The following is a 26,168-nucleotide window of genomic DNA, read 5'->3' as shown; positions in this document are numbered from 1 at the left end:
CTTTACCATGCAAACGTCAAAGAGGAAGTTCGATGTTATATAACCCTGATTGTTGAGCATGTTGCTGAACGTACGTTTGAAATATGGACGTCCATCTTCTCGTTCCACACACGTCCAATCCATTTCTAATGTATTCCCATTTCAGTGTTTCTAGTTTTTAGCAATTCTAGTTCTGCATACTATTTACTTATTGAGCGTCACCCAACATACAGTAGCAATCAGTGTATCCTCTGTTGCTTTTCAATAGCAGTGAATTCCATCATTATGTGGGGTTCACTTTGGTGACTTCAATGACTGGATTGTGGGGAATGTGTGATTGAGGCTTTTCATCGGGTGTTGGACGCACACTGTGAAATCCATCATCTGCCTCTTTTCTATCAATAGGTGTGATTTGGCTTTAAATGAGAATAACATGACAACACTCTAGCACTCCTGCTGAAGAGTTAAAGTCCTTTGGGTATAAGTGGCAGAGTGAACAACCACTAAATGGCGTGCACAATTTAACGACAGTTAATACATTTTTTAGAACTGGGGAGTTAATGGTACTGTCTCTGTTTGAATAGGTAAAGCTTTGGAAGCCTACAGCATGCATGCTCTGATACAGACAAGAAATCTGAGGATAAGAAATGCTTGCAGACCAAGGAACAGAGAGCGCATATCACCAGAGCACAGATGATAGCGCAAAAGATAGGGTCTGTGTACGCGTGCGTAAATTTGTGTACGGTTTGTGTATCCATACAGGCCCGAATGGGAGCGTGTCTTCATGCACGCGTGTGCGCGTTTATCGTCCCTAGCCATCATCCCTTTCTATCTCCCTAGTCAATCTGCTGCCTCTCCAAAAGCAGGCCACAAAGGAGGCCCGCGCCTTCTCTGCGCACCTACCCCCCCCCCCCCCCCCCCCCATCCTGACGCCAGCCCCTTCGTGTCACCGCACGCCCCACCTTTTATTAACACGCTTCAACAAGGAGGGAAACCGCACAATAAATAATAAAAGGCAGCATTCTCTCCGACGGCACATCTCTAAATCCTCATATCAACCAGATAAGGGTGCGATTGAGGGGGATTTGCACATTTTCACAAAAACACCACTGGCTGAGGCTATATACTGTACTGTTTTGTGGTGGGGGGGAGGGGGACATGCACCTCTTCCAGTGGATCCTTATCTCCATTTTTGACTTTCGACTTCAAAGCAGCTGAGGCGTAATGAGGTTTGCCGTCACCACCCCCTCGAAAATATGCAGAACGTCTTTAAAGAGACGTTATCTGGAAGCAGGGCCCTCGCCCTTAAAGTGAATTCAATCATGTTTTGGCAGTGGGGCGAGCTTCTTGGCGGACACTGGAGGGGTTAACATGCACCGTTTGGATGATTAGGGAATGTTTGGACCAAACTCCCGCTTTGTGTGACAAATGTTGATCAGAGTGCTTTAGGGTGAGGCAGCAGGCGTTAGGAATGTGCATTTTCCAGCTTTTTAAGACGTCAAAGCGTAAAGCAGAGTGGGAAATTGTTGAACAGATTGTCTAAGTCAAAGTAAGTCCAGCAGGCCTACAATAAAAAAAAGTCCATAGTCCTTTAAAAAAGTGAGGCCTGAACTCAGCTAACTGTTTGGATGATTTCAGGTTTGTCTTTCACTCAGTATATATAAAATGGAATTGAATATGAACTGGTAAGCTATAATATATTATGAATGGACTTGTAAAAACTTTAGGTGCAGTGCAACATGTTACAAATGTGCTTTTCTCCCTCACCTGTGTCCGGTTGAAGGCCACGCGAGCAAAGACGGCCTGCGAGATGCCCGCCCTCTTCAGCTCGTCCCTCACCCACTGATAGATTTCAGCAGAGACTTCTGTGCTGGAGGCCACCTGGGGCTCCAGGGGCTTGGTCAGAGCACTGCGGTTCACCGGCGGGTGGTTGAGGTACTGCTGCGACAGCGACTGCTGCGCCAGCAGACGGTTAACGGCGTACTGCTGGTTGAGGATCTGGGCCATCACAAGCTGCTGGTTCACCAGCTGAGGGCTGATGGGCGTGGAGACCAGGCCTGGGTGGTGCAGGCCAGGGAGCTGGGGCTGCCGGCCCCCTCCCTGGCCCCCGCCGTGGGGGGGTGGCGGAGGAGGGAGCGGGGGCACGGGGGAGGAGGGGGGCTGTTCGGCGGTGCTGCCTGGAATGGGCTGCTGGGAGAAGGTCAGGTGGCTGTGATTGTGGTTGTGGTTGTGATTAGACCCAGGTGGGGATAGGTCCGAGAGGCTGTCCATTTCGGCTGGATGTTGGCAGGGCGGAGGAGGAAGAACAAGGGGGCGGCAAGGACAGAAAGATGGAGGGAGGAGAGAGATGAGAAATGCAAGGAGAAAGAGGGAGATGGATGAATATAAAACAAAGGGGAAAAGAATAGGCGGTGTCAATAGAAACAAATTATTGTCCAAACCTGTTTGACAGTTTACCAAGCCAATCTATTGCTCATTCACGAGCCACATTAAATAGTCTAAACAACATTCTTGGATGTTATGGGTCTGCAAACTTCCCCCATGACAAAGTTCTTTAGAAGTGCAAATCATCAGGCAAACCCTCCCCCCTCACCACTACTGAGATAACTGGTGTCCTTCTGTTTGGTGTCAGACCTGGCTGTCCAGACACTTTCAAAACCTCCCTGATGGAGGCCGAGGATGAAGGCCCTTTTGTGTGACCTGAAACTTCCCACAGCTAGAGCAGCTCTAGAAATTAGTTTATGTCGGTCGCCCAATCACGTGAGCACTAGAAACAAGCCTGGAGTGTCTAACCAAGGCTTGCATGAGAAGAAGTGAGTATGTGTTTGTGTGGGTGTTTGTGTGTATATATGTAGACAAGAAGTGCCTGATAATCCTGAATCGTTCTTTCAGACCAAATTCTAAAACAAGGTACACCATCTAACCAATATGACATTTTTGGGGGACTATCTGGAGGTGTAAAAAAGACAAGGCAGTGTATGGCAGAAGGGAAAAACTGCAGTTTGGACCTTTGGGGAAAATGAATGCATTGCATCGCAGCAATTTGGTACTATTTGTGGCAATAGTGGTTGTTGATGTTTAGAGCTCAGAGTTCTAAGTTCAGAGTTTTTAAGAGTTCAAAGTGCAATTACATTCACATGCACTCAACCAAGAGACTGCTGTCTTAACGAAATAACAACATTTACAGTCAAAATTGTACAGTGTGCTACTGCCTGCACAAAAAAACAGATTCAGAAAAGCACAAATTGGTGATAACAGGGAAGAATCTCCAAAGAGCTGAATATTTCAGCACCAGATAAAAGATTAAATACTGTACATGGAATTCCTCCAAAAATACCCACAATAATCTGAGTATAGCTGTGTTTCTTAACTGTCTCTGAACACAAACCCCCTGAAAAAGTGTGCTCTATTCAGTATTTGTTGAAACAAATGAAAAAAAAAATGGAAAAAAATGAAAAAAACTTGGTAATAATCACATCTCTCCCATAATCCCCGGCATTCCCTGATTTGACGCTACGGTGTGTCTCTACTTCCTTGTGTGTGTGTGTGTGTGTGTGTGTGTGCGCATACTCATGCAAACACACACATACACAAACTGCTGGGGGGCACGCTCACAAACACACACACACACAGCATTTCCATGTAAATTGAAAAAAGGGGGTGACAGAAAAGCACGACATGCCCTGGAGAAAAGACAGCCACAGAAGCGGGAGTCCTTGTGTGGAATACAGCCACAAAAGATCCCTGGATTAAACACACAATGGGAATGGGGATGTGGGCTGAGGCAAAGTGAGAAAGAGAAAGAGCGAGAGAGAGAGGCATCAAAACAGGCCTCTCTCTGTTCTGTGTCAAATACAGGTGCCGATTACTGCACTAGTACTTCATAAGGAGGGGTCAAATTTGCTAGGTTTCATAAGGACCTAAACTTATCTAGCTCTTGGTTTTTAAATAGAATGTATTCAACCCATTGAAATGTAGGTTTCCTATTGGATTTTTTTTTTTTTGTATCACCCCAAGCCATGACGGCTTACCTATATCTTCAATGTATGTGATTAAATATGTACTCTTAGATGACGTGAAACACAAATGATAGACCATGGTCTATTAGCTCTAAAGGCTGGCATTTTCCCAATACTCCCTTTGCCATCACTGGCATTCGTGGGCATGCATGGCGAGCAGCCTCTCTTCATCAATATTAAGGTTGAAAGTGTCACCGCAGGCAATGAGCAGTCACCTGTGGGGTGATTTTGGGGGGGGGGGGGGGGGTTGGTTGGGTCTGAAGCAGGGTGGAATGGTATATTGTGTGTGTTTGTGTGTGTGTGTGTGTGTTTGTGTGTGTGTGTGTGTGTGTGTTTGTGTGTGTGTGTGTGTGTGTGTGTGTGTTTGTGTGTGTGTGTGTTTGTGTGTGTGTGTGTTTGTGTGTGTGTGTGTGTGTTTGTGTGTGCCCACAGACGGTCAGGCGGAGCCACGTGACGTACCTAGTGTGTTGGCACGCGGGCTGTCATGGAGGACACACGTCCCCAGGTAGCCCTCTAGCTGGGAAGGTTGGCGCATGCCTGAGTGGACACACGCAGATGGGCACACACACACACACAGACACACACACACACACAGATAGGAGAAGACAAACATGGCACAGGTGTGAAGAGAGAAAGACAGGGTTAAGGCTCGTGAGGTGTGCTTGTAAAGGATAAGAGAGGGGAGGACCAGTGTTAGACTAGGGCTAATTCAAGCACAGGAGAGGCCATGCTACCCTCCATATACCACAGAAATATAAATATCACTTTTTCAAACACAGGTGACTTGTGTCCTAAAATTGGATTTACAACATACAGGGAGGGGGAAAAAAAGTTGCACTTAGGTGCAAATATATGGTGTTAGAAAAAGATTAAACCCGTCCTCATATTATATCTTGACTCATCAGAGTGGGCACTAGCTTCTTGGGGTGGTGGGTTTGTGGTACAGATGATTAAAGCTGATTTTTTAACAATTTCATTACTGCTGCATGACTCATTCACCATTTCTTTATCAAAACAAACATCCGACTTGTGTCTGCGAATACGTGACAGTATCTGAATTATGGGAACCCTAGTTTACAGAAAAGAGTTAGTAAGTTATGATAATACAAAGGGTGCCTTGTTGCAGAACGTTTACTTTTTTATTGTATTTCTAACTTGATGAAAGCAGGAAAATTGCCAATCTTATATATGGTAATCTAAACAACAGTATAGCCAAGGACCTTAAAATGGCCTTAAAGTGTACAAAAAAGTTAACTATGAATGTGTACATTAGCTGGGAAATGTGTCATCAATAGATGATGAGATAAATATACATTTACTGCAACAGGGAGACAAAAAACCCATGGTGGGGTGAAGTGTATTGGAATGTTGATTGGGTGGGTGTGATGAGACAAAGTGAGAGCGTAACATTTTGCGCCCCTCCGTTTTGCTTACCCATCATATCTTTTGTCTTCTTGAAATGTTTATACCAGCGCCCAAATTCCTGACACTTTGCCGCCGACACATTTGCATAGTAAGTGCTGTTCACAATGGAGGAAATCATACTCTGAAAGAGAGATTCATAACGACAGAGAAAGAGATAGAAAGAGAAAGAGAGAGAGATAGAGGGGGGGGGGGGGAAGAGAGAAAGCCTTCAGGATCCACAATCTGGAATATACGGACATACATCAAATCTTGTGAAACATGCACTAACATTCAGTCTTGTGAAAATGAATAAAACATTTGTAGCAAAAGATAATTTACAGTAAGTCATGCACAAATCGGGTCTTGACTTCCGACTGTGAAATTCAAACAAAAATACTGAAATTGTAAACAGGCCTGTCCCTTTATAACAAATGCCACCAAGAAGAATATAACTGTTTTTAAAAGCACGCAAATTGTAATATTGAATTCTATAACTGTTGTTAAATATCAACCTGTGAAAGTCTGGCTGTTTTATATTGTATAACAATATGTTGATAGATACAACTTCAACTGTTATAGAAGCTTGATCTTACATATGTATGTGCTCTTGCCTTCTAACAACTTGCTTTAATATTTCTATATTCCTTTACAATGCACTTCATAAAAATGAAAAAGGCGCGATTTCCTTTTCATTAAAATCAATGTTTTAACACCTTACTGGCCTCCGGGGCGAATAGCGGGCGAAGGGCTGTTTTGATTGTTATAAATATTCAAAAGATGAAAACCATCTGTTTTCAAATTACAGGTATGCCGTGTTTATCATTTCTTTAATATGAGCACTTGGGGACTTGAGGAACCTTCTGGCACAACAGCTCTTCCTGCCAGCATCACACAGTGCCGAGTGCCGCCCCGTCTTCTCCTTAGCAGAGACACTTGGGGAGTGTAAGGAGGGAAGCAGTGAACGTCTTAGTAGACCAGAACACTGACCTCCTGACCCCCAACACATCGGAGTCTCCTGTTACAGCACCGCCAAAAAACTGCAGGTACACAACTCCACTGTATACCGCAAGTACAGGTAACACACTTTTACCTTCAAAAAACTGTATCCGTTTTCCAAAAGTCAAATTACTGTTTCTTGGAAAGTTGCATCTAGGATAATGAGTGTAATGAACATTCCTTTTCAAACTTAGCGTGTTTTATTTACAGTATGTGGGCTAGGCAGAGCTCACCCGAGGCACAGCCTTGGCTCCTTTGCCATCTTTGACACAGATGTTCTAATAAACGCTCCTCATTAATCAGCCCTCTCCCTCAATACATCACTCCTCCTCTCACAGGAGGATGTGTGTGCGCATTTGTGTGTGTGTGTCTGTATGTGTGTGTGTGTGTGTGGTTGCCTCTGTGGTTTGAATCCTAGCACAAAACACACGGCACATCCACACATAGGCACCCACACACGTCCACAAACACACACACACACACCAAATCAGGCAGATAACCAGCTCTGCCGTCATCGTCACACCCGCGGGGCCTCTGCCAGCAGCCATCAACAGGTAGTGTGTGTGGCACCAGGATGTGTTGGTTTGGGCCCTTTAAGTGATAACCATCTGCAGCACAGGAGCTTATCAGAGTCCAGGATGTCGTGCTTGGCATTATCGGCCCCCGACATCTACTCTGCTCTTCTCCCCCACCCTCGTCAAGGGAAAAAGACACATGACAGCCGGCGTGTAAATGTGTCCACACACACGTACGGAAGCACACACATCAGTCAAAATCAGCCAGATATCTTCAGTTAAACCGTGTACAGGAAAGGGGTATGGGGATGCCCATTTCACCTCCCTCAATATGAGTTCTCTCTCCTTAATATCTAGCGCATAATCATTACAGCCATTTACAGCCCCACTACATGCTTACAGCTTTCTAACCCACAGACACAGAAACACACACACACAAAATTAGGCCCAACAACCTTAGCTCTGACAGCCTCAGTTGCTATGGCCCATTTGGAGATGGCATTCGATGGCTATTTGCTGCTATGCAACAGAACAGCTGCTCTGTCAAGTCGCCTGCCTGGAAAAGGGAGGCGGGGGAGTGTGAGGAGGGGGAGTGGGAGGAGGGGGATACAAGGGAGACGGGGGTCTTTTGTTGCCATAGTTTCATCAGAAGCGGGGTTAAGCCTGCTTCCTAGCTGCTGAGCGGGCCTCCTAAATGCTGGAGGAGTTTACAGGACACACCAGTAAGTTTGAGCGAGACCTGCTTTTACACTTCCAACATGTATCCATATAGTATAGTGAACAATACTGTTTTCTGTCACTGTCTCTCCAGGTTCACCTCAAAGCTCCCTCCCTCCCTTCTTCCGTTATTCTCAGCTAGTCTCTTTGTGGCATTTGTAGGCGAAACACAAAGAATGACTCCCCACAACAAAAGAATGAAACTAAATGTTTGACAAGACTAGGGACAAAAGGGGCTGGTTTTCAAGGTAACCCCCCCTCCCCTTCTTTTAGCTGGGGTAATTATATCGCTCTCTCACACACACACACACACTTTTTTTCCTCTCTCACTCTCTCTCACATTCTCTCTCTCACTCTCTGGTTTGTTAACCTTTTTTTTCTCTTGGGATTACGCGCCTGAGTATCAAGGAGACACTAATCCCATAAAAGGTGCCAATCATCGCTGCCCTTCTGACACACCCTTTCCACCCCAAACCCCTCCCACCCCACCCCCATTGGTTATCCACAGCCCTTGAAGCTTAAGAGTGTCGCTGCCTCTCACCTGTTGCCTATCAAACATCCCGGGGGACATTCATATCAAAGACCTTGAGGTACAGTCAAATTGTGAGGCAGCAACACCAGGGTAACACTTGACCCCAACTAACAGATGTTAAACAAATGCAAATTGGACGAGGATCATTCCATGACTCTGTCCATGAGTTGAACAATGCAAAACCCGCAGTATTCCAGATGTCACATAGCTGTCACGTCGGCCACATAGGAAAACGGCGTTACTAACAGAGGCAGAAAACCGAATAACTGCCTCTTAAAGAGCTACACGTCTATCATAAACGCTCCTCGAACACTGCACAACACAGACAGAGGCAGCTTGGACTCCCTAACATATTTCTGTTATCAAGCAGATAACATTGAGGACGAGTGCGGCCTGCGTTGACAGCGGCCTGTGTTTGTGTGTGCGGTCGCCCTGGTGGATGGACCCCAGTGTGGCACGGTGGAGCGGTTCACATATGGACCGTAAACAGGGTGATTACGGGGCTGAGGAGGGAGCGCCGGCTATGCTCCGACTGAATGGCACCCTGGGAGTCCTTACATCATCACCACACTCATGCCCGGCTAAACACACAAACACATGAGCGTACAGAGGGCCTCCAGAAGACCACACTGGAGTCTATAAGGGAAAGCTGGTTCCATATTGCACACATGCACACACGCACATTTTTGTCAGCTAGCGTGACACGATATATCGCAGTTTCATTCCTTACTGAGCTGCGAGCTCGTGATATATAGTGAGGAGTTCGTACAATCTCCAATACACTGCTTTCCTCTCCAGCTGTGGGAGAATACAATCACGCAATGCAATGACAGTTCTCCAAATACATACATATTTAAATACACACACGTTTCAAGCCTGGCTGTAAAATAAGGTGAGAGAAAAAAAGATTTGTTCAGACTGGCCCTGTTGTTTGCAAGAAGGCAGAGACAGCAACATAAAATAAAATCTATACAGTATATGCAGATAGCAGTTACACGATTGTATTGTAAATTCTATAGCGATGCTCTTTCTTTTCCACTCTATCAAACTTGGGGCATTTGATAAAAAGGGATGTGGCACTAGTGTAGTTCAGTCAATACGGTAGCTAGTAGTGGTAGACGTTTAGTGGAGGGCTCCAGCACCTGGGATAAGGGACATTCTTTAGCCAGAGAGCTCTGGTTCATGTCTTTGAGTAACTCCTTGAGGGCATTTCTTACTGTAGAGTGGGTCCACTGCTCTGGTGGTAGGTCCTCCAGTTTAGGACAACTGTGAAACGGAATAGAATGGGGGAAGAGAGAGAGAGAGAAGAGTGAGGTAGGGAGGAAGGAAGGAGAGAGAGGGATAGGTATGAAAGGAAGGATGGCAGGAGAGCAGTGGGGGAGAGAAGGGGGAGAACAAACAAGAAGGCGATGAGCAAATGAGAGCGATGAAAAAACCCAGAGAGAGGGACGCAGGGAGAGGAAGAGAGAAAGAGAGAGAGATGAGCACACACAGGGGCCTTGCCTGCTTGCTTTTCCTGCTGCAAGCGCCCCTTCAAGACAGACAGATTTCATTTGGCGCATCAAGCAGATGCATCTGGAGATTGCTCTCTCTCCCTCTCTCTCTCTCTCCCCTCTCTCTCCTGATTGTTCTGATTAGTTAATTACTTTATACAACACATCTGCTGTATTGATGCATGAATTATACATCAGCTGCATGTGGCGACTATTATTTCATGTTACTTCTACCTTCCTGGCTCGATGTGCTCGACGAAACAATTTAAGGTGTTACTGGCTAGATTTCTGCAGCAGTGGGAAGCAAATTACAACAACATGCGGCAAACAAAAACAGGCGGTATTTTACTAACATTCGGTGCGCTTTGGACTAATAATTGTTTTGAATCTGTGGCACGGTTTACGTGTGTGAGGGTACAGCAAAGCTAGCATGAAGCCTAATACCGAATGAGGACCCTCTTTAAACGAGACGTTATTAATGAGATGATATAGAAAGCAAACCAAGCTGGTCTCTGGTGAGAGTGCTTGTTCGCTTTAGATAAGTATCTTGTCGTCTGATCAAGTGCAAGCTGTGCACACCTCACTTGCACGGGACATGCCGATTTTTCATCTCGCACGGATCTTTCGAATTATGGTGTAAAATAGCCATGCGAAATGTGCACTCAGCTTGTGCCCGGGCGTTGTGAAGACGGTGGTTAGGGGACTGTTTTTGCGACGATGTGCATGTATGAACATATCAGTACAGACAAAACGGCAGATATGGAGGGTGAGTAGAAGGTAGAGAATATGAGGATGCATGCCAATGTAGAGGCTAACATCTGCTCAGATACAAACACACACACTCAAAGGCTTACACACACATCTACGGTTGAGGGTTTGCCAGAACACCTTAAACTGCTGTAGCAGCTCTGCAGCCTCTGGGGAGAGGGAGGAGGGGTGGGGTGGGGGTGGGGGGTAGGGGGAGGGGTGGTGGGTTTGAGATAGACAGCTATCCATGCAGGCAGACTAGCGTGCCGGAAATAAACACAACCTTCTGTGTCCTGGCTGGTGTGTGAGTGTAGCATGGGCGTGCGAGACAGAAAAATCAGGAAAGAGAGAGGGAGCGATCAACCTGCCTGCTCTCTGAGAGGTAACTGCTCTCAAGGGGTTGCAGTGGCAAAGGGTTGGGGCTGTGTGCTTGTCTGTCTGTTTGTGTGAGCGCATGCGTGTGTGTGTGTGAACGTGTGTGATCATACACGCGTGTGTGTGTGTGTGTGTGTGTGTGTGTGTGTGTGTGTGTGTGTGTGTGTGAGTGGACGTGTAGTTGTCACAGCCCTCTGCCTCAGTACCCCTCTCTCTCTCATTCCGTGAAACAACTCCGTTTCTGGGGCCTAAGCCTATCTTTCGCAGACTGATGCCAATTACTGTCAATCTAAAAAGATGAGGTGTATTGTCTTAACACAGCTGTGCTTACAGTGCCACGCATGACGTCAGTTCCTAAGCACACTGTGTGCCGGCCAGTATGTGTCTCGTGACAAACCCTGTATTCAGCTGTGACGTATGCGTGGGGCTGAGATCGGTAGGCTGGGAGGACAGCTCACCTGTGCAGCTGGATTTTCAGCGTGACCACGTGATACACATCCTGCAGCATGTCTGCCACGGTGGCGTCCGGCGCGTCCGTCACATAAGACAGCGGGACCGGATTCCACTTGCCCACCTGGATCAGACCTGTAGCACACGCACACACACACACATTGAATGTAACATCATATGGCAAGTTCCGCTTACAGGAGTCTTGAGGGCAAAAAGTGTTATAGTCAACACGCATCTGATGTCTTGGACAGTGATAGTAGAACAGAACTATACAGCCTAGGTCACGTCAGCCAGAGCAAGACGAATGCATCAGAAAAATCACAAGTCGTTTCATATCAGACGTAATTGGAATTTTGCTTGTTTTTCAACTTTCAATGTTCCAAACGTGCAGTGATGAAACATTGAAATGTCTTTTCACCTGTTTTTGAACAAACTGGTCTCGAGAATTAGGAGACCACATATGAGACGCTTGGTGGACTAAGTGAAGAAAGTATGTTTGAATGAAGAGTGCTGCTGTTGCTGATGGACAACCTATAATAAAGGCCATTCTGAGAGACACCTTTAAATAGCGCCAGAACGTGTGTGTTGGTGAGCAATTAGCAGCACTGGGTCCCAACTTCCCTCCCACTCCCACTGAGTGTGCACTTGTGTGTGTGTGTGTGTGTGTGTGTGTGTGTGTGTGTGATACAGCGAGGGGGCGGAGAGACTCCTGGGGAGACATGAGCATCTCCTGGCCGGGATCAATGTCAGGATAAGTTACCAGGCCTTCAGATCAGCTGGGGATGCATACAACGGCTGAGCAGCTTAGGGAGTGTGTGTCTGTGTGTGTGTGTGTGTGTGTTGGTCACTCAGTGGGTGCTTGTATGGGAGAGGTAGCAAAAGAGCAGTGCACGTCTGTCTGTATGCATGCTTGTTGCTTTACCTTTGGCCTGAGCGGCCGAGCTGTGAGAGTAGCCCAGCGACAGCAGGGCCATCTCAATAAGCTGGTTGAACAGCATGTCTTTCCTGACGAGCACAAACTCGGCATGCTCCTCCTTGCTGTCAAACTCGATGGGGCTCTCGTAATGCTCCACCACACAGAACACAGGGAGCATGTTGCCTGGAGAGACGCAAAACAGCGGGGGCTCATAAATGACAAATGGTGACCTTCAATATGGGGGGGATTAATATTGCATTTAGCACAGCTGATACAGTCACATAACGCCTTTTATTCATTCACCAAGGAAGCTTCCAGTCAGATTATGGTTGATGGCATTATTAATGGGAATACAGTTTGTTATTGCATGCCTTTGAGTCATTGGTTGTGGATATAATTGACTTGGTATTTTGTCATGGTTGACATTGACTGGGAAATGGTAGTGTATTTTCTACATGGCATAGTCAACATAATTTTATTGGAAAAACAAAGAGCATAAGGTTAACTTTCCACAAAGCGCTTTTTGGCTTGAAAGAGGTTTGTTATTGTCAAGGTTCTCAAAGCAGTCTGAATCAAATGCAAACCTTGTTTTACCTCAAGATGCACCACTCCAATTCCCTACCATTCACTCCACTCTTGGGTTTACTAGTCTGTGTCAACATCACACTGTCGTTTGGTGAAACGAAGAATCCTCGCCAATAGATTAACAAGTGTTTTGGGTACAGTGTAAATATCAGGGAATGCTATTTAGCTTTGAAAATAAACGCAGTTGAAATTGTCTGCAAAAGTTTTTGTATTAAACATTTTGGGGAAACTTGCTATTTCAAAGCAAATTCATGTAGTAGTCTAGGAAACTACTCAGTTATAGCAGTTGCTCTGACTCCCCCCCCCCCCAAACCATCAATAAATAGAGTAATCACTAACAGATGCCAGGGAATGTGCTGAAGGGCAGCTTTCTCCTCCCTGATCCTAATAGATAAAGATCTAACAATAAAGACTGCTGTGTAGGTTTATTTGGGGATCAATACAGGCTTTGTTTTCTGGGGGCAGAGAGGAGCCCATGGTAAATATTGTCCTGCTCAGACAAAACCCTCTGTGGGCCCAGTGAATACTTCAGCAACGGACGCCTCTGAACTCTGTATACCGTTTCCTGTGGAGACACAGAAAATGCACTCGCAGGGAGGACTGTGGCTTCGTATGTGGCCAAAGGGATTACTATTTAAGGAGGTGAGATATCAATGTTATGAGCGTAACCTATGAAGATGCAGAGGAGTGCAACTGTACAAAACAAACCACTTCCTGGGTCTGTCACGGCAGAGAGGCCAACAGATAAACGTTGAAAGCTAAAATACTTTCAAAACAAAATACTGTCAAAAATACTAGATATTTGACTGATTTCAGCTCCCTCCAAGAAGTAATTAAGTACATTTGGACCTATCATATCATGCATGTGATGAAGCAGTGTGAGGAAGCTATGTATTGTGTTTATTTCAATGTTAAATACTTTAGGGACTGAAACTCTCAGCAAACAACAAGGGGAGCAGGGACGATGCAGCAGAATATCAGTCATTCTCTAACAGACCCTGTATAAGTAATGTCTTGGTAAATGCTTCTAGATGACTCAGGTACAGTGAAATTGGTAGGGAGTTTAGGATAAGCATGGGGTTCAAAACAAAGCTGTATGCATTATACTGTAAAAACATGACATTGCACATTTAATGTTCACCAAACACATCATCAACATAAACAACATAAACAAACATACACACAAACAAAACATTCACACAAACTCCCTGACTGGTGCTACTCACCCCTTTTGTGGCAGGGCTTGAGGAGGTGTCCCGAAGGTTTGTAGGGCACCCCAGAGAGCTTGGCTCCAGTGCTGCCCAGCCGGGCCCGACCCAGGGGACTGCCGTTCTGCTCCAGCCGAGCCAGCTTGGCAGGGGGGGCCTTGCTGTCCCCCATGCTGTTGACCAGGTCACAGTTCTCCTTACCCAGACATGCCTCGCTGAGATGGTCCATCATTCTCAGCAGCTCTGCTCACTATCACCTGAGAGGGAGACAGGAGGGCCCATAACAAGGGGGTCAGTTGACAGGATTTGGGCAATGTTAGGACTATAACCTTCCATAAGAGAATGTAATTCATGTTTTCTTCTGTGCAGTAGTTCGATGCCTCCGAAGCATGCCAGATACAACAAGCTGTCAATTCTGTTCGGACTTAGCGCTTGAGATGTTTTCACCAGCGTAATGTTTCCATTTTTCGACATATGTATTATGTATATCTGTCTGTTCCACTACGGATTCCCATGCAGAGGGCAAATAAGTTCATTTTTGTGCAAACACATTCATCTGCACAGATTCCACTCCAATGATTACTGCAGTTCACAGCACTAGTCCCTGCCATGGTAAAGGCTGAGAGGGAACAAAACTGAGAAATAGTGGAGAACATATTTAGTCTGAATCATTTGAGCAAATTACCAAACAGCTCGGAGGGTTAAGAGACATCAAAAGGTACAGGACTCGCAAAGCATTATTTGCTGTGACATGTACAATCTGGCATGCAACTTAACATGGCATAATTCTAATTGTATAGGTTTGCAGAGAGGAACCTTGAAATAGGTCAGATATGTAAACAGCTAAAACAGTTACACCAGTGTGAAAACTTTAGAAGACACATAAATAAAGTTGCTGACTCATCACAGGCCATCCGAAAGTTAACGTGATGTGAGGAAGAAGAGAGGAACATAGAGGCAGGAGAAGTCCCACAGAGTGGTTCAATAAAGCTACCCTAAACTGGCATAACAAACATAACCATCTGTAGTTTATACTTTTTTCCAAAGGAATGTTTCAGAGGTAGATTATAGTTTCAACACATTTCCACACTGGACATTGGGTATTTATGGTATGTTTAAGACATAATGTCTTAAACAACGAACATAATGAAACCATCTACACCCACAACCCACCAGTTCGCGAACTATCGTGAACTCTCTCATTCATAATTTGCAACGAGGCATCAAATTCTCTAAATCGGGGGCATAAGAATCCAAACCGAGAGATGGTTGTAACAGGTCTGTTTTATTGACCTTCAATTTTGTTTTCTCAAAATAAATCAGTAGGCTATAAGACCAACCTGGAAATCAGCACGTGACCACTCGAAACCATGTAATGCAGTCTTGTTGAAAGTCGACTTCTTCAAGTTTTGCCAGGTAAAAGAAAACTTCAGTGTTTGCAGCTTTTGCGTTCTGAATGGCATATAGGATTCTAAAACACACTAAAATGCAGTCTATATTCTTCTTTCGAAAGGCGACACGCTGACAAAAATAACAACCCGAGTGTAGTCGAGACAAGACAAGTCGGAAAAGACTGGGATGCATTGATAAGCAATTAAGTCCAATAATGATGTAGGCTATGCTACATAACTGATTCGTTAAACGTTGTAAAAAAAACGCATTTTTCCGTCTTGCCGACTAAAATAAGATACCATCACCTAAAAATAACTAAATAAGTGTCTCGAGCATGCCTATTTGTCAACCTACAAGTGCAACGAGTTCTTTTTAGTTCACACTAAATCCACCACGATAAAGAGGCAGTCGTGAATAGCACTATCGTAGGTCAGCGTTGCTTCTATCAGTCCGGGTGTTATGTTTAAAGCATACCGGACGATAAGAGCTCTAGCCTACTGTCCAATCATATTTTGTTGAAATATTCGACATATATCGCATGTAGACCGGGCTCGAAACGATCAAGAAACAAAATGCGAAACCCAAACAGGTTAAAAAAAAAGTGTCATTCACTTTCCAATGTCGAAAACAGATAAGGATTGCTAAAAATATAGATCAAGCTGCTTGCAAAAGGAGAGGTTCTGTTCATTTGATATGCGTCCGGACGGAGCTCCTCTTTCTTTCTCTTTCCTCCTCTGTGTCCCCATTAAATTATTAGTTGTATTGACTCATCACTCCCCTTGCTGGTGCTGGCGCTGCCTGTGCTTTCCCTTTCTCCTCCTCATCTCAGAAGGAAATACCCCCCAAACAACCCGATTTAAACCGCATGTCGAGTCGTTTATGAAAGCCGCCCGCCACTGCCGATGTCCTGGCGAAGAGGAGAGCCGAAAATAAAGTAAAAAGTGGAGAGAAAACAGAGGATGGTGCGATTTCCGGCTGTGCGCGCAGGAATTTTTAATCAGCTTGATTAGAGTGAGGCGGTTCTGCATTTATAACTGAGTAACACACGCACATAGGCTACACACAGGCGCATACACACTCAAGGGGCAATGCGAATGGACAAAATAGCACACATCCAGGATCGTAGACTGTTGAAAGAATAATATAGGCCGATAGATACCCTGTAGATGATAAAATACAAATTCACAATAGAACTCCCATGCCATTTTGAATGTCATGTTCTACGTCAGTGTTCGCCCGTATATTGTCCAAACAATAATATTGGACGCGGACCTACGTGTTTGTATGAAATGTCATGAACATATTTTACATGATAATTATCATTATCCTTAACTTTTTCTCCTCTCCGGGCTTGTCTAGTCATGCCAAATCTGACGTTACTATGATTTCATAGATAACAGTGAACAGGTTGTGTATCAACATTTCCTTAAAATGTATGTAACTCACTGGCAGAGAGTTCATGTTTTACCAGTTCACGTGTTTCTGATATTCTGGCCTTATTATGACACTGCTCCAGCTCCATACACACACTAACTCATCAACACAGGTAACATTTCAACTTGTCCCAGTTACCAAAATATATGCATAGTTTTCGAGCCATGCAGTTATTAATGGATCCCTAATAAGAGACAGGCAAATATCCACTGCACACACATGGATATGCAGTAAAAGAAGTCTCTTATGTTGTGTTCAACAAAAAAACACAAACAAATTTGTAAATGGATATGTAGGCTATTAGAGAGGAGTGACTAATGTGTACTGATTAATATATGATCGACAGAATCATACATATTATCAAGATCAAAACAAGCCATTCCAGTTACAAAAACTGCAGCTACAAAAACAGGAAGCTGACAAAAAGAGAAGTGAGAGTTGGCCTACCTCTACAAACAATAGCATTAACCCCACATAGGGAAAGCATGGTAGACAATGGGTCTAGGCCACCTCAATAGGTTATATAAAAGAAGTTCTCCAAAATCTTCAGTCTTAAACATGACAAGGTCATAATGCACAAAGATGAATAATCTAATTTCACACAAAACAAACCTATTGTTTAGTCAGTCACACAGGCAAAATAAAAAGTGCTATAAGATTAGCTAACAAAAAAACGATGTTAGACACCAGATGAAAAGATTAATGTTGGACGGTCAACTCTTCTAATTGGATTCTCATGAACTCCCACAACTTTTTATATAGCCTACTTGAGTATTGAGCTAGACCAGGGTCTGTCACTCACTGTTTGCTATTATGTGAGAGTGCTTTGGTGATTCTATACCTATAACTAGATTTGAAATATATGTTCTATCCTTCATAAATTACACTTTAGACACAGGATTAGACATTTAGTCATTTAGCAGACGCTCTTATCCAGAGCGACTTACAGTAAGTCGCTCTGGAAGTAAGTAGACAAGCATCAACCTCTTGCCATCACCCCAGATCAAAAGAAAGGTATTTTTTTATTTCAGATTAATGAAAGCATTTAAAGGAAGGTGGGACGGAAGTAAACAAGGTAGATTGAGTCAGAGGTATGGTATCGTAAACATGTTCTAAAACTCAGATGGAAGTGTTAGTATTGTGACATCACAGAAAGAATGTGTCCCAGTCCTGTGCGGTTTCTCACAGGAAATTGGGGGACTGTTTAAGCAGCTAAAAAAATTGGTTTAATGTGGGTCCACAGATTTAGGTAGCTGTAATGTTATGAAGTACTATTAAAGAATATAAAGATGCTACAGACAAGCATCACCTGATTATCTTGACACAGTTGCTCATGAAAACATTGTAGCAAGATGTATCACTTATCTGTATATCGTTTTGAAGAAAAGCGTTTGCTAAATGAATACATATAAATCTATACGCTATAATGAAAGTACTTAATACATCACACCTTTCACATACTGATGTGTTTGCCTGTGTAACTGTTTTAAATACTTACCTTTTGCAATCTCTGCTTTGGTCTTGGTGGAAATGCGGAAAACAAGCAAATGCTCTTTTTCTTTGGCGTGACGCAAGAAACCGCAGTCATTTCTACTGTGATTGTCGGGGACCATCAGAGAGCATTGATAACCCTGCCAGGCCTTGGCACTGCCAACAGGTGCTGCCACTGCCAGCTTGGTTGGCACAGAATTGGCTGTGAAAACCCTCTGACATCCAGAAGGGCACAGATTTGCACTGAATGCACCACTGAATCAACACTACTGATTATCAATTAACATATACAGTTTTTCTATCAGAGAGAGTAAAATAATTTTTCAGTGTTTAAATGCTGCATCAAGACTGTGTTCTGCCAGTTCATATCATGATTTAGGATTTTGATTAGTAAGTTACAGAAAAGTAACAGTAACAATTTATAGCACAACACCTTACAAATAAAGGTTTCATCTTACAAAAGTGAGATTTGTAAACACAGGCTTCAACAATGCTATGCATCTTTGTAGATATAGTGCTGTCAATGTTTGACCATTCACTAGAATGACAGACATCATTACAAGTAAATTGCTCAGATTATTCAATAATTTTCTTCTAATCCCTGTACATACACAGGCTGCTTATTTACAGCGCAACAACAATTTCTACCCCTAACTCTACATATCTTCACTCAAAAAATTGGCCAATATTCCATGGCAAAAATTTGAGATTTGTTTTTATTAATAATGATCTTAACTGTGCCAAGACCCTTTAAAAAAGAAGGCGTGAACAAATGTATCTTTGTTGGCTTAGCATTTCATTGAAAAATTGCTCTATTTATTTTGACTAACAGAACCAGCCTCGTCACTTTCAGTACGTAGGTGTTGTGATGTCTTCATGCTTAACACTTGTGATGCTTTAATGGGCATTAATAAGCTTATTTGGATTACTAATACAAATGGGTCTACATGCATTTGAACAATGTGTGCACACAAACAGCATAGGGTAGTGTTGTCAGTGGTAACCTTAAGCTTTCTGCCTATGATCTTGGTGACAAAAACAAACAACAACACTGTACTAATAAGACTATAGGATTTAGCTGTCTGTTGGGAAATGTGTCAAAGATTGACATATGACAGCATGACAATAGAGTGATAGTGTGCATATCTTGAATCTCTCTAAGATGAGAAGTGTCAATAGAAATAAGGAGTGGTGCAACAGTTAGACTTGTTATACTGTTATACCAAAATCTGATCCTCTATTAGTCCCTCATACCATCAGTGTGGCTTTCAAATTAAAAACATGTATACACAGACATTCAACCTTTTTATATTTCCTTGTTGTGTTGTGGTTGTAAGAGGAAGAGGGAGACAAGAGAATTTAATGAACTTTTTAAAGTCTCCTAAGTGCTTAATTATTTTATAAGCACATGGAGCCATCTAAAATAGAACTAGACACAATTGTCCTTGGTTCAGGTCTGCTGACGGTAAGAGATATGGTGTTTCTCCTCAACAAGTCTCTAGGTTATTCAGCCATGTCAAAGAGTAACGTAAATGAAACCGTGACCATTTTTGCTGCTGCACGGGAAGCTCGCAGATCGGAACTCTTGATGCCTACTCCCACCATGTGTGGTGTACAGTACATTGTACAACTCACCCTACGAACGTGCACCCTCACAAACACACGTTTCCGATCAAGAGAAGGTACTGGCTTGACGATCGTTTTGAGGCCTTCGTTCATGGGGTCGATGTCACTGTCCCAAGTTGCCACCAAAGCCGTTGCTGCAGCGGTGGGGCATGATTAACACGACAAAGGCTCGTTTCAGTTTGCCCACAGGAATTTGTATTAATGATTCAAAGAGAATTATTGCATCCTGGGGTTTCTGAGATGGCCTCTTATCAACTCCTTGCCTTTTATCCCCTCTTGCTTTTATCAAATTACAAAAACAAATTAGTCATAGAACAATCAACTAGCATCAGTTGCAGCAGGGCCCTTTAGAAATGACTTTTCTGTCACTGGTTGCTTTGGCCACTCATCCCATGACTGAATAATTAGAACTCTAATTTCTGCCTCGTGGATTGCAACATATCAACCATTAATAGAGTTAGAAAGATGGGGTTGTGTATTTGTGAGAGAGAGAACACTGAAGATGGCTTTGTAACCTCTTTGTGTTATTACACTGGAAGAGAAGAGAGGTTGAGGATGTCCTGCGTTTTGTTTTGCAGTGGGGCTGGGGGTGACTAGTTTACCACCAGAACTAGTCCGAGGGTAGCCCATCAGACAGAGTATGAAGTTAATGAGAGTGGCTAACAGAGATTATGCTACTGTAGTAGTCAGATAAACTAGTGAGAAGGGCGTACTAGAATCGTAAGCCAACCAAGCATTATGTAGGCATAGATGGGAGCTTTGAAAAAGGGGTACAGACTTATAGATGCAGTTTATCTACATATTTTTCTTTGCACATTTAATCCCTTGTCAAAGGATGTATGATCCATCTGACGTGTACAAAACATTTGATAAGAGGACTGTTTGTGTGTGTGTGCGTGTGCGTGTGTGTGTGTAGAAGAGAATACAGTATCTATTTAAATTGTTTAATCGGAGTATGTGGGTGGGTATTAACAACCTGATCTTAGCAGGATGCGTATTCCTCCAAAGCACTCACTCCTTTTTTTGTGGCATTATATGAACAAAGGATTCAGGAAAACCTACACAGATCGGATAATGACAAGCATAGAAATAAAAGACAATTACTTTTTCAAGAAATCAAAACATATGTAGGGCCCGAAAGAATGTGATTTGAATCACAAAAAGTTAAAGGTATAAGCATGCATGTATTTAAAATGTTATTTGATATGCTACCATCAAACATGCTAGGGATTGCTATTCTTACATTGCATAAACATCTATTTGCCAAACCGTGACAGAATCGACATGACGGACTTTGGTTATTTATCTCTCCACAAGGACACGCCAACCCTTTCTGTGAACGATGCTGATCATGGAGACCAAAAACAATGCAAAGCTTTTATCGCTAAGCCAAGGAATCTGTATCAACAGTATGCAAAGCATATGCCAGAATAAATGCTGTATAACATGCTGGGGCAACAAAGCTGCTCTTTTTAAAAAGAAAGTTTACTGATAATGACAAAAAAAACTCCAGAGTCTCACAAAAGTATGCACCCAGGGTGGTATGTCTGTAATTCTCAGGAGCCTGTTTTTGGTTATACGTTTGACACTGAGCCCTGGAATGTGCAAACAATCCCTATTAAGACAACTTTTTTTCCCCAAACTGGTTGCAACATGTCATCAAAAAATGTGTCTTTATAGTTAGCTTTCTTCTCTATTAGCAATCATAACAGTACTATTTTAAGGGAGGGTGGAATCCCTGAATAGCTACACATAAAAAACGAGACATGCCTCTTATTTACTGGCGACAGTCTAATAAATGCATTTGCTGGCAGCTAAACAGGTATTTACTCCTTTTCTTACCACAAGTATAATTTCACTGTTTGCTGAGGTGTTATTTGGCTTCAGTGTTAATTATCAAGACGACGATTAATGGTTTTAGCCTACTTATCAGTCTCAGCAGTACAAGACAAAACCCATCTCCGTAGACTCAACTTAGACAAAACCTGATGACATGAATTTTCAACATTTATGTCTTCGTTGGAGGTATTTATGAAACGATGAGCCACCAATCTTTGTTACCCCAAAAGCTGAAGACAGCTGCAAAATTCTGGAGGTATTACAGTAATAGTTGAGCATTGACAACATATTATTTCTTTGAACAACCAACTACTGAAGAAAGTCAGATTGGATCATTCCAGTGACTCCCCAGGCAGAGTGCATACAATTTAAGCTGAGGACCTGACACAACGGACGGGTTTGATTCCGGCCCGGGCCATTTCTGCATGTCTTCCCCTATCTCCCAATAATTTCCAGTCTCTCTGTAACTGTCTCTGTCCATAAGGCCAAAAATATATCTTAAAAAAATAAATGTCAGCCTGAACTGTTTAGTTTGTAACGTCAGTGGCATTGAACCTACATGATCAGTTCTAAAAAGAGCTCTGCCCATGTACCACAAAATAGACTTACTCCATGAGGTTCGGAACAGACTAATTGGTCTCTTAGGGTCAGGGTACAAGTCGTAGTTGTTGTTTTTCTCCTGTCATTTACTACATATTGCTTACCATTGTCTTTTAAATCAGAATCAGAATGGGATTTATTCGCCATGAAAGTTTGCACAGACAAGGAATTTGCTTAGGCAGGAAGATGCATACAATAAACATATAGGGACCTAAAATTTAAATATGTGGACTATCTATACTAAGGGTACATAAACTAGCAGTACTAAGTGGAATTAGAATTAAATAAAATATACAATAAAATAAAATATAAGTTGCCGTAAACTGTGTATTCTCTTCCCTGATTCTTCATTCACTACTGTTAGGACTTACAGTTACAGTCAGAGTATTGTACACAGTCATGCACTGCACCTGGCTTCGACACCATGTCAAAGGAGCAACTAGACATTTAACTGAGTCTGCCATGCCTCCGGTCCCTCTGTGTCTCATGCCGTATGCGCCAGCAACCTGACAAATGAAGTGCCAATTAAGAGAGACGTGATGCAAAAGTGCCACCAGGATGGAGTAGGTGAGGAGAAGAGGAGAGAGGAGGGGAGATTACCTAGGTGTGCTTCTAACTGCTCTCCAACATTCATTTCCTGCTATTACAAAGCAAACCGATAACAAGACTTGCACTACTTTCAATGTGGTGCCCTGAAAAGAACATCTGACTTAAACCACAGAGAAAATAAGATTCTTTAAACCTGGTGCTCAAAGCTTTAAGATGTTTTCTAAAAAAAGGTTATTGCAGAATGACTATTATTACATTGTCAGAAATCTGCGAAGAAAGTACATTTATGTTTAACAATTCAATCCTGCTGTGCCACCATGATGTACTTTTATAGAGGCATCACTAATGCATCTGTATGTCCTGTTAGGTGTGTCTACAGTGCTACTGTGCTCTGAATCTGATGACTGCCATTCCTATCAAATGAGGTTAGATGAAGACATTTAGGTAAAGTATCAAGGGGTAGGTGTGTGTGTTCTAGTTTCACAACTGCCGAGTGCTGAGACTGATTGTATTACGCAGTAATACTGAGAGTGCTTGTATGTCTTTCATCTTGAACAGGACTTACAAGAAGCGGCATGATCTTAGACAGGAAAAAGTCAGTGACTGCGCTGAGAAACACTGACCAGATAAACCACAACACCTGAAACAGTTTTTTTTTTAAGAGATAGAATCTACCCAAATACAACCAGGTTATCTTGCTCGTGTCAGTGACCTCATAAATGTCTCTAAACCTTCATATTGATGGTAGGAAAAATCATGTCTAAAAACAACTCACCAATCTACTGAACCAATTAAAAACTGTATGTTTTAATACTCTTAAAATACATCTTGAGATATTGTTGCACTGTAACTTTTAGACTTCTCACATTTTAGTTTTGTTGAGCGAGTTTAAAGTTCCCTTAAAAATTGCATCAATAGTAACAGTCACAATATTTTTTATTGTTGATTCCTTTGCATGCTATTTATCTTATTTTTGGCATTAGGTTTTTACATCTTTAATAATTAACAAATCAATGTTTTCGTGAGTGGATTTGGGTACTGGCAAAAAGTCAGCTTGTTGGACTAAAGTGAAATCTGTCTATCTTAAACTTCTCTAAGCTCGGGGCAATGCTGGTGATTATGGCATGTGTGGAATCTAAGAGATCCTGAGGAATGTGAACCATACCAAAAATCACAACAGACCATTGCCCACGCAATCTCACAATAGTACAGTACTTCTTTCCATAACCGTCCTAACACTCAGTCTCTCTCTCTCTCTCTCTCTCTCTCTCTCTCTCTCTCTCTCTCTCTCTCTCTCTCTCTCTCTCTCTCGCTCTCGCTCTCGCTCTCGCTCTCGCTCTCGCTCTCTCTCTCTCTCGCTCTCTCACACACACACCCACACATACACATACACACACACCTGCTTATTACTGGAAATGTCTAGCATCGCAAACAACAAAAGGACCAATATGACTCTGTCTTGCATTGATCCTTCTTTTTGTTATACTTGCATAATATCATATTGAATGTTTTTGTGGCTGCAATACTTATTTCTGAGTTTCATTGTCATGAAATGGAAATCCTTGTAAAGAAACCATTTTAATACAAAGAAAATGGGAAACTACTTTAGGGTAGTTAATAGCATAGCAGAGAGAATAAACCATTCTATGACAAAAATGTGTTCAAAGACAACCAGCTGATTGAAAACTAATGAAGATCATGTTGTGACATGTGTTTTTCTTCATGTAAAATGTTGGTTTCCATGTTGGAATTAGGCTACAACATTATTCTATTTATTAAAGCAACCCTAAGGATAGTAGTGTTGCTGGGCCTGGTGCTATCCCTCAACTTTTTGCGTGAGGGATTGCATTGCATGCCATTGCAAACTGAGATGCAATTAAAATATATATATATGCAAACCATCCACAGAAAGATAGGTTCGGCAATCCTAAAAGTCCTTACAGCACTGTATGGATTTGCTTAATATTCTACTTAAAATATATATCGTTGTAGAATATACCCTCTCTTCAATAAAAAAAGCTTATCATAGATCAGACTGCAGCAGTTTAGTGACCTGACTTGTCCTGAGTCAAAATGCACAATAAAATAGTTGTTTGATGATTTGTAATCTGATTATGTTAAACCTCGTGTGATTTACACAAGTGCGCATTCATGCAAGTTTGTGTTCCGAGTTCTTGAGCAGAGTCAAAAGTGAAACAAATATTAGGACATCTTATTCAATTGTATTTAAGAAAATTAAATTCTTGGTAACTTGGTCACTGTTAACCTTTAACGATATGAGAAGTGTGTTTTAAATGATAATAAATCGTAGTTTAACCTTGAATAAGATCAAACTTTGGAACGGATTATCAAATTACATAGATGCTCACAACATCTTATATAGCAGGTGTTTGAACTGAGACCACAATACAGAATTTAGTATAAAATGTGACAATACCTTCAAAGTTAGCAGTCAACGGGCAGCCTCTTGTTTTCCATCAAAAGTTCAGAATTCGAGTAGACTCTGCTCCACCTTCAGAGATCCACAACTGCTAAAGGACAAGTCCTAATGTTGAGAGGGATACGGGAGTTGACAAAAACGCACTCGGAAAAACGGCACAAGGCTGAACTTCGGAGAGATTGGACAGAGCGCAAGAGTTACGTGTGCTGCAGGAGTGGGGTAGAGTAGAGTAGCGGGATGGGAGGAAGGTTTCTTTGAGAGGGGTGTCAGGTAAAAGATCCGCCCCTCCCCGTTTCTGATGCTCTAATCGATGATTTGCCAGCTGTGGCGCAGCTTGTCTCGTGCCCCACTTTGGTTTTTATAACGCTCTTCTCCCCGCGCGCTCTCCTGGGAGCTCCAGCGGAGAAGAGAGAAGTCGACTGCCAGGAGAGTGTTCACGCTCATCCATTTTCATATTTACACGCCACATGTTTGCATGTCAAGAAAAATAGACTGGTAAAATAAAACAATGTGTGCATGATGATGTTCTGTGAGGGTACGCACAGCTTCTTATTTTAACAATGGATTCTGGCAAACTGACAATTATCTTGTCTCACTCCTGACAAGAATACGCATTCATATGGGTAATCGTTGCCGCAGGTGCTCAATCAGCCTACAGTGTACAGTGCCAACTAGCCTAGACCTTTTAAGAAGTTTACCAAACTTCCCTACCCTTACGGATCCATTTTATTGATGCATGTGCTAGGAGATCCATGTGAAAACACGATTGAACTGAACAAGTAATCAGAAAGAATTGTAATGAAAAAAATACATATGATACAATTGCGCATACAGACTGCATAGTCGAAGTAAACTTTACCC

At 42.8% G+C, this 26,168-nt stretch overlaps 1 protein-coding gene across 5 annotated transcripts in view; it reads right to left on the bottom strand.

Moving 5' to 3' along the window:
• satb1b (SATB homeobox 1b) overlaps nt 1–25,549 on the bottom strand; it is a 44,832-nt gene extending 19,283 nt beyond the window's left edge. The window contains exons 1-8 of one of the 5 annotated variants that reach the window (XM_062465369.1): nt 25,305–25,548; nt 13,955–14,193; nt 12,150–12,326; nt 11,236–11,362; nt 9,305–9,428; nt 5,433–5,544; nt 4,458–4,535; nt 1,747–2,255 (exon numbers count right to left, since the gene is read on the bottom strand). In XM_062465369.1, coding sequence (XP_062321353.1) covers nt 1,747–2,255; nt 4,458–4,535; nt 5,433–5,544; nt 9,305–9,428; nt 11,236–11,362; nt 12,150–12,326; nt 13,955–14,168 — 1,341 coding nt within the window. In that variant the 5' untranslated portion in view covers nt 14,169–14,193; nt 25,305–25,548. Of the gene's footprint in view, nt 1–1,746; nt 2,256–4,457; nt 4,536–5,432; nt 5,545–9,304; nt 9,429–11,235; nt 11,363–12,149; nt 12,327–13,954; nt 14,194–15,276; nt 16,321–25,304 lie in introns of those variants that run through there. The other 4 variants (XM_062465371.1, XM_062465370.1, XM_062465372.1 and 1 more) reach the window with 4 other exon arrangements.
• Nucleotides 25,550–26,168: the final 619 nt, after the last annotated feature.

This window comes from Osmerus eperlanus, chromosome 7 (genome assembly GCF_963692335.1).
Source record: "Osmerus eperlanus chromosome 7, fOsmEpe2.1, whole genome shotgun sequence".
NCBI classification, from domain to species: domain Eukaryota; kingdom Metazoa; phylum Chordata; class Actinopteri; order Osmeriformes; family Osmeridae; genus Osmerus; species Osmerus eperlanus.
Note: the sequence above shows the minus strand (reverse complement) of the source record. Positions and strands in the feature narration are given on the sequence as shown.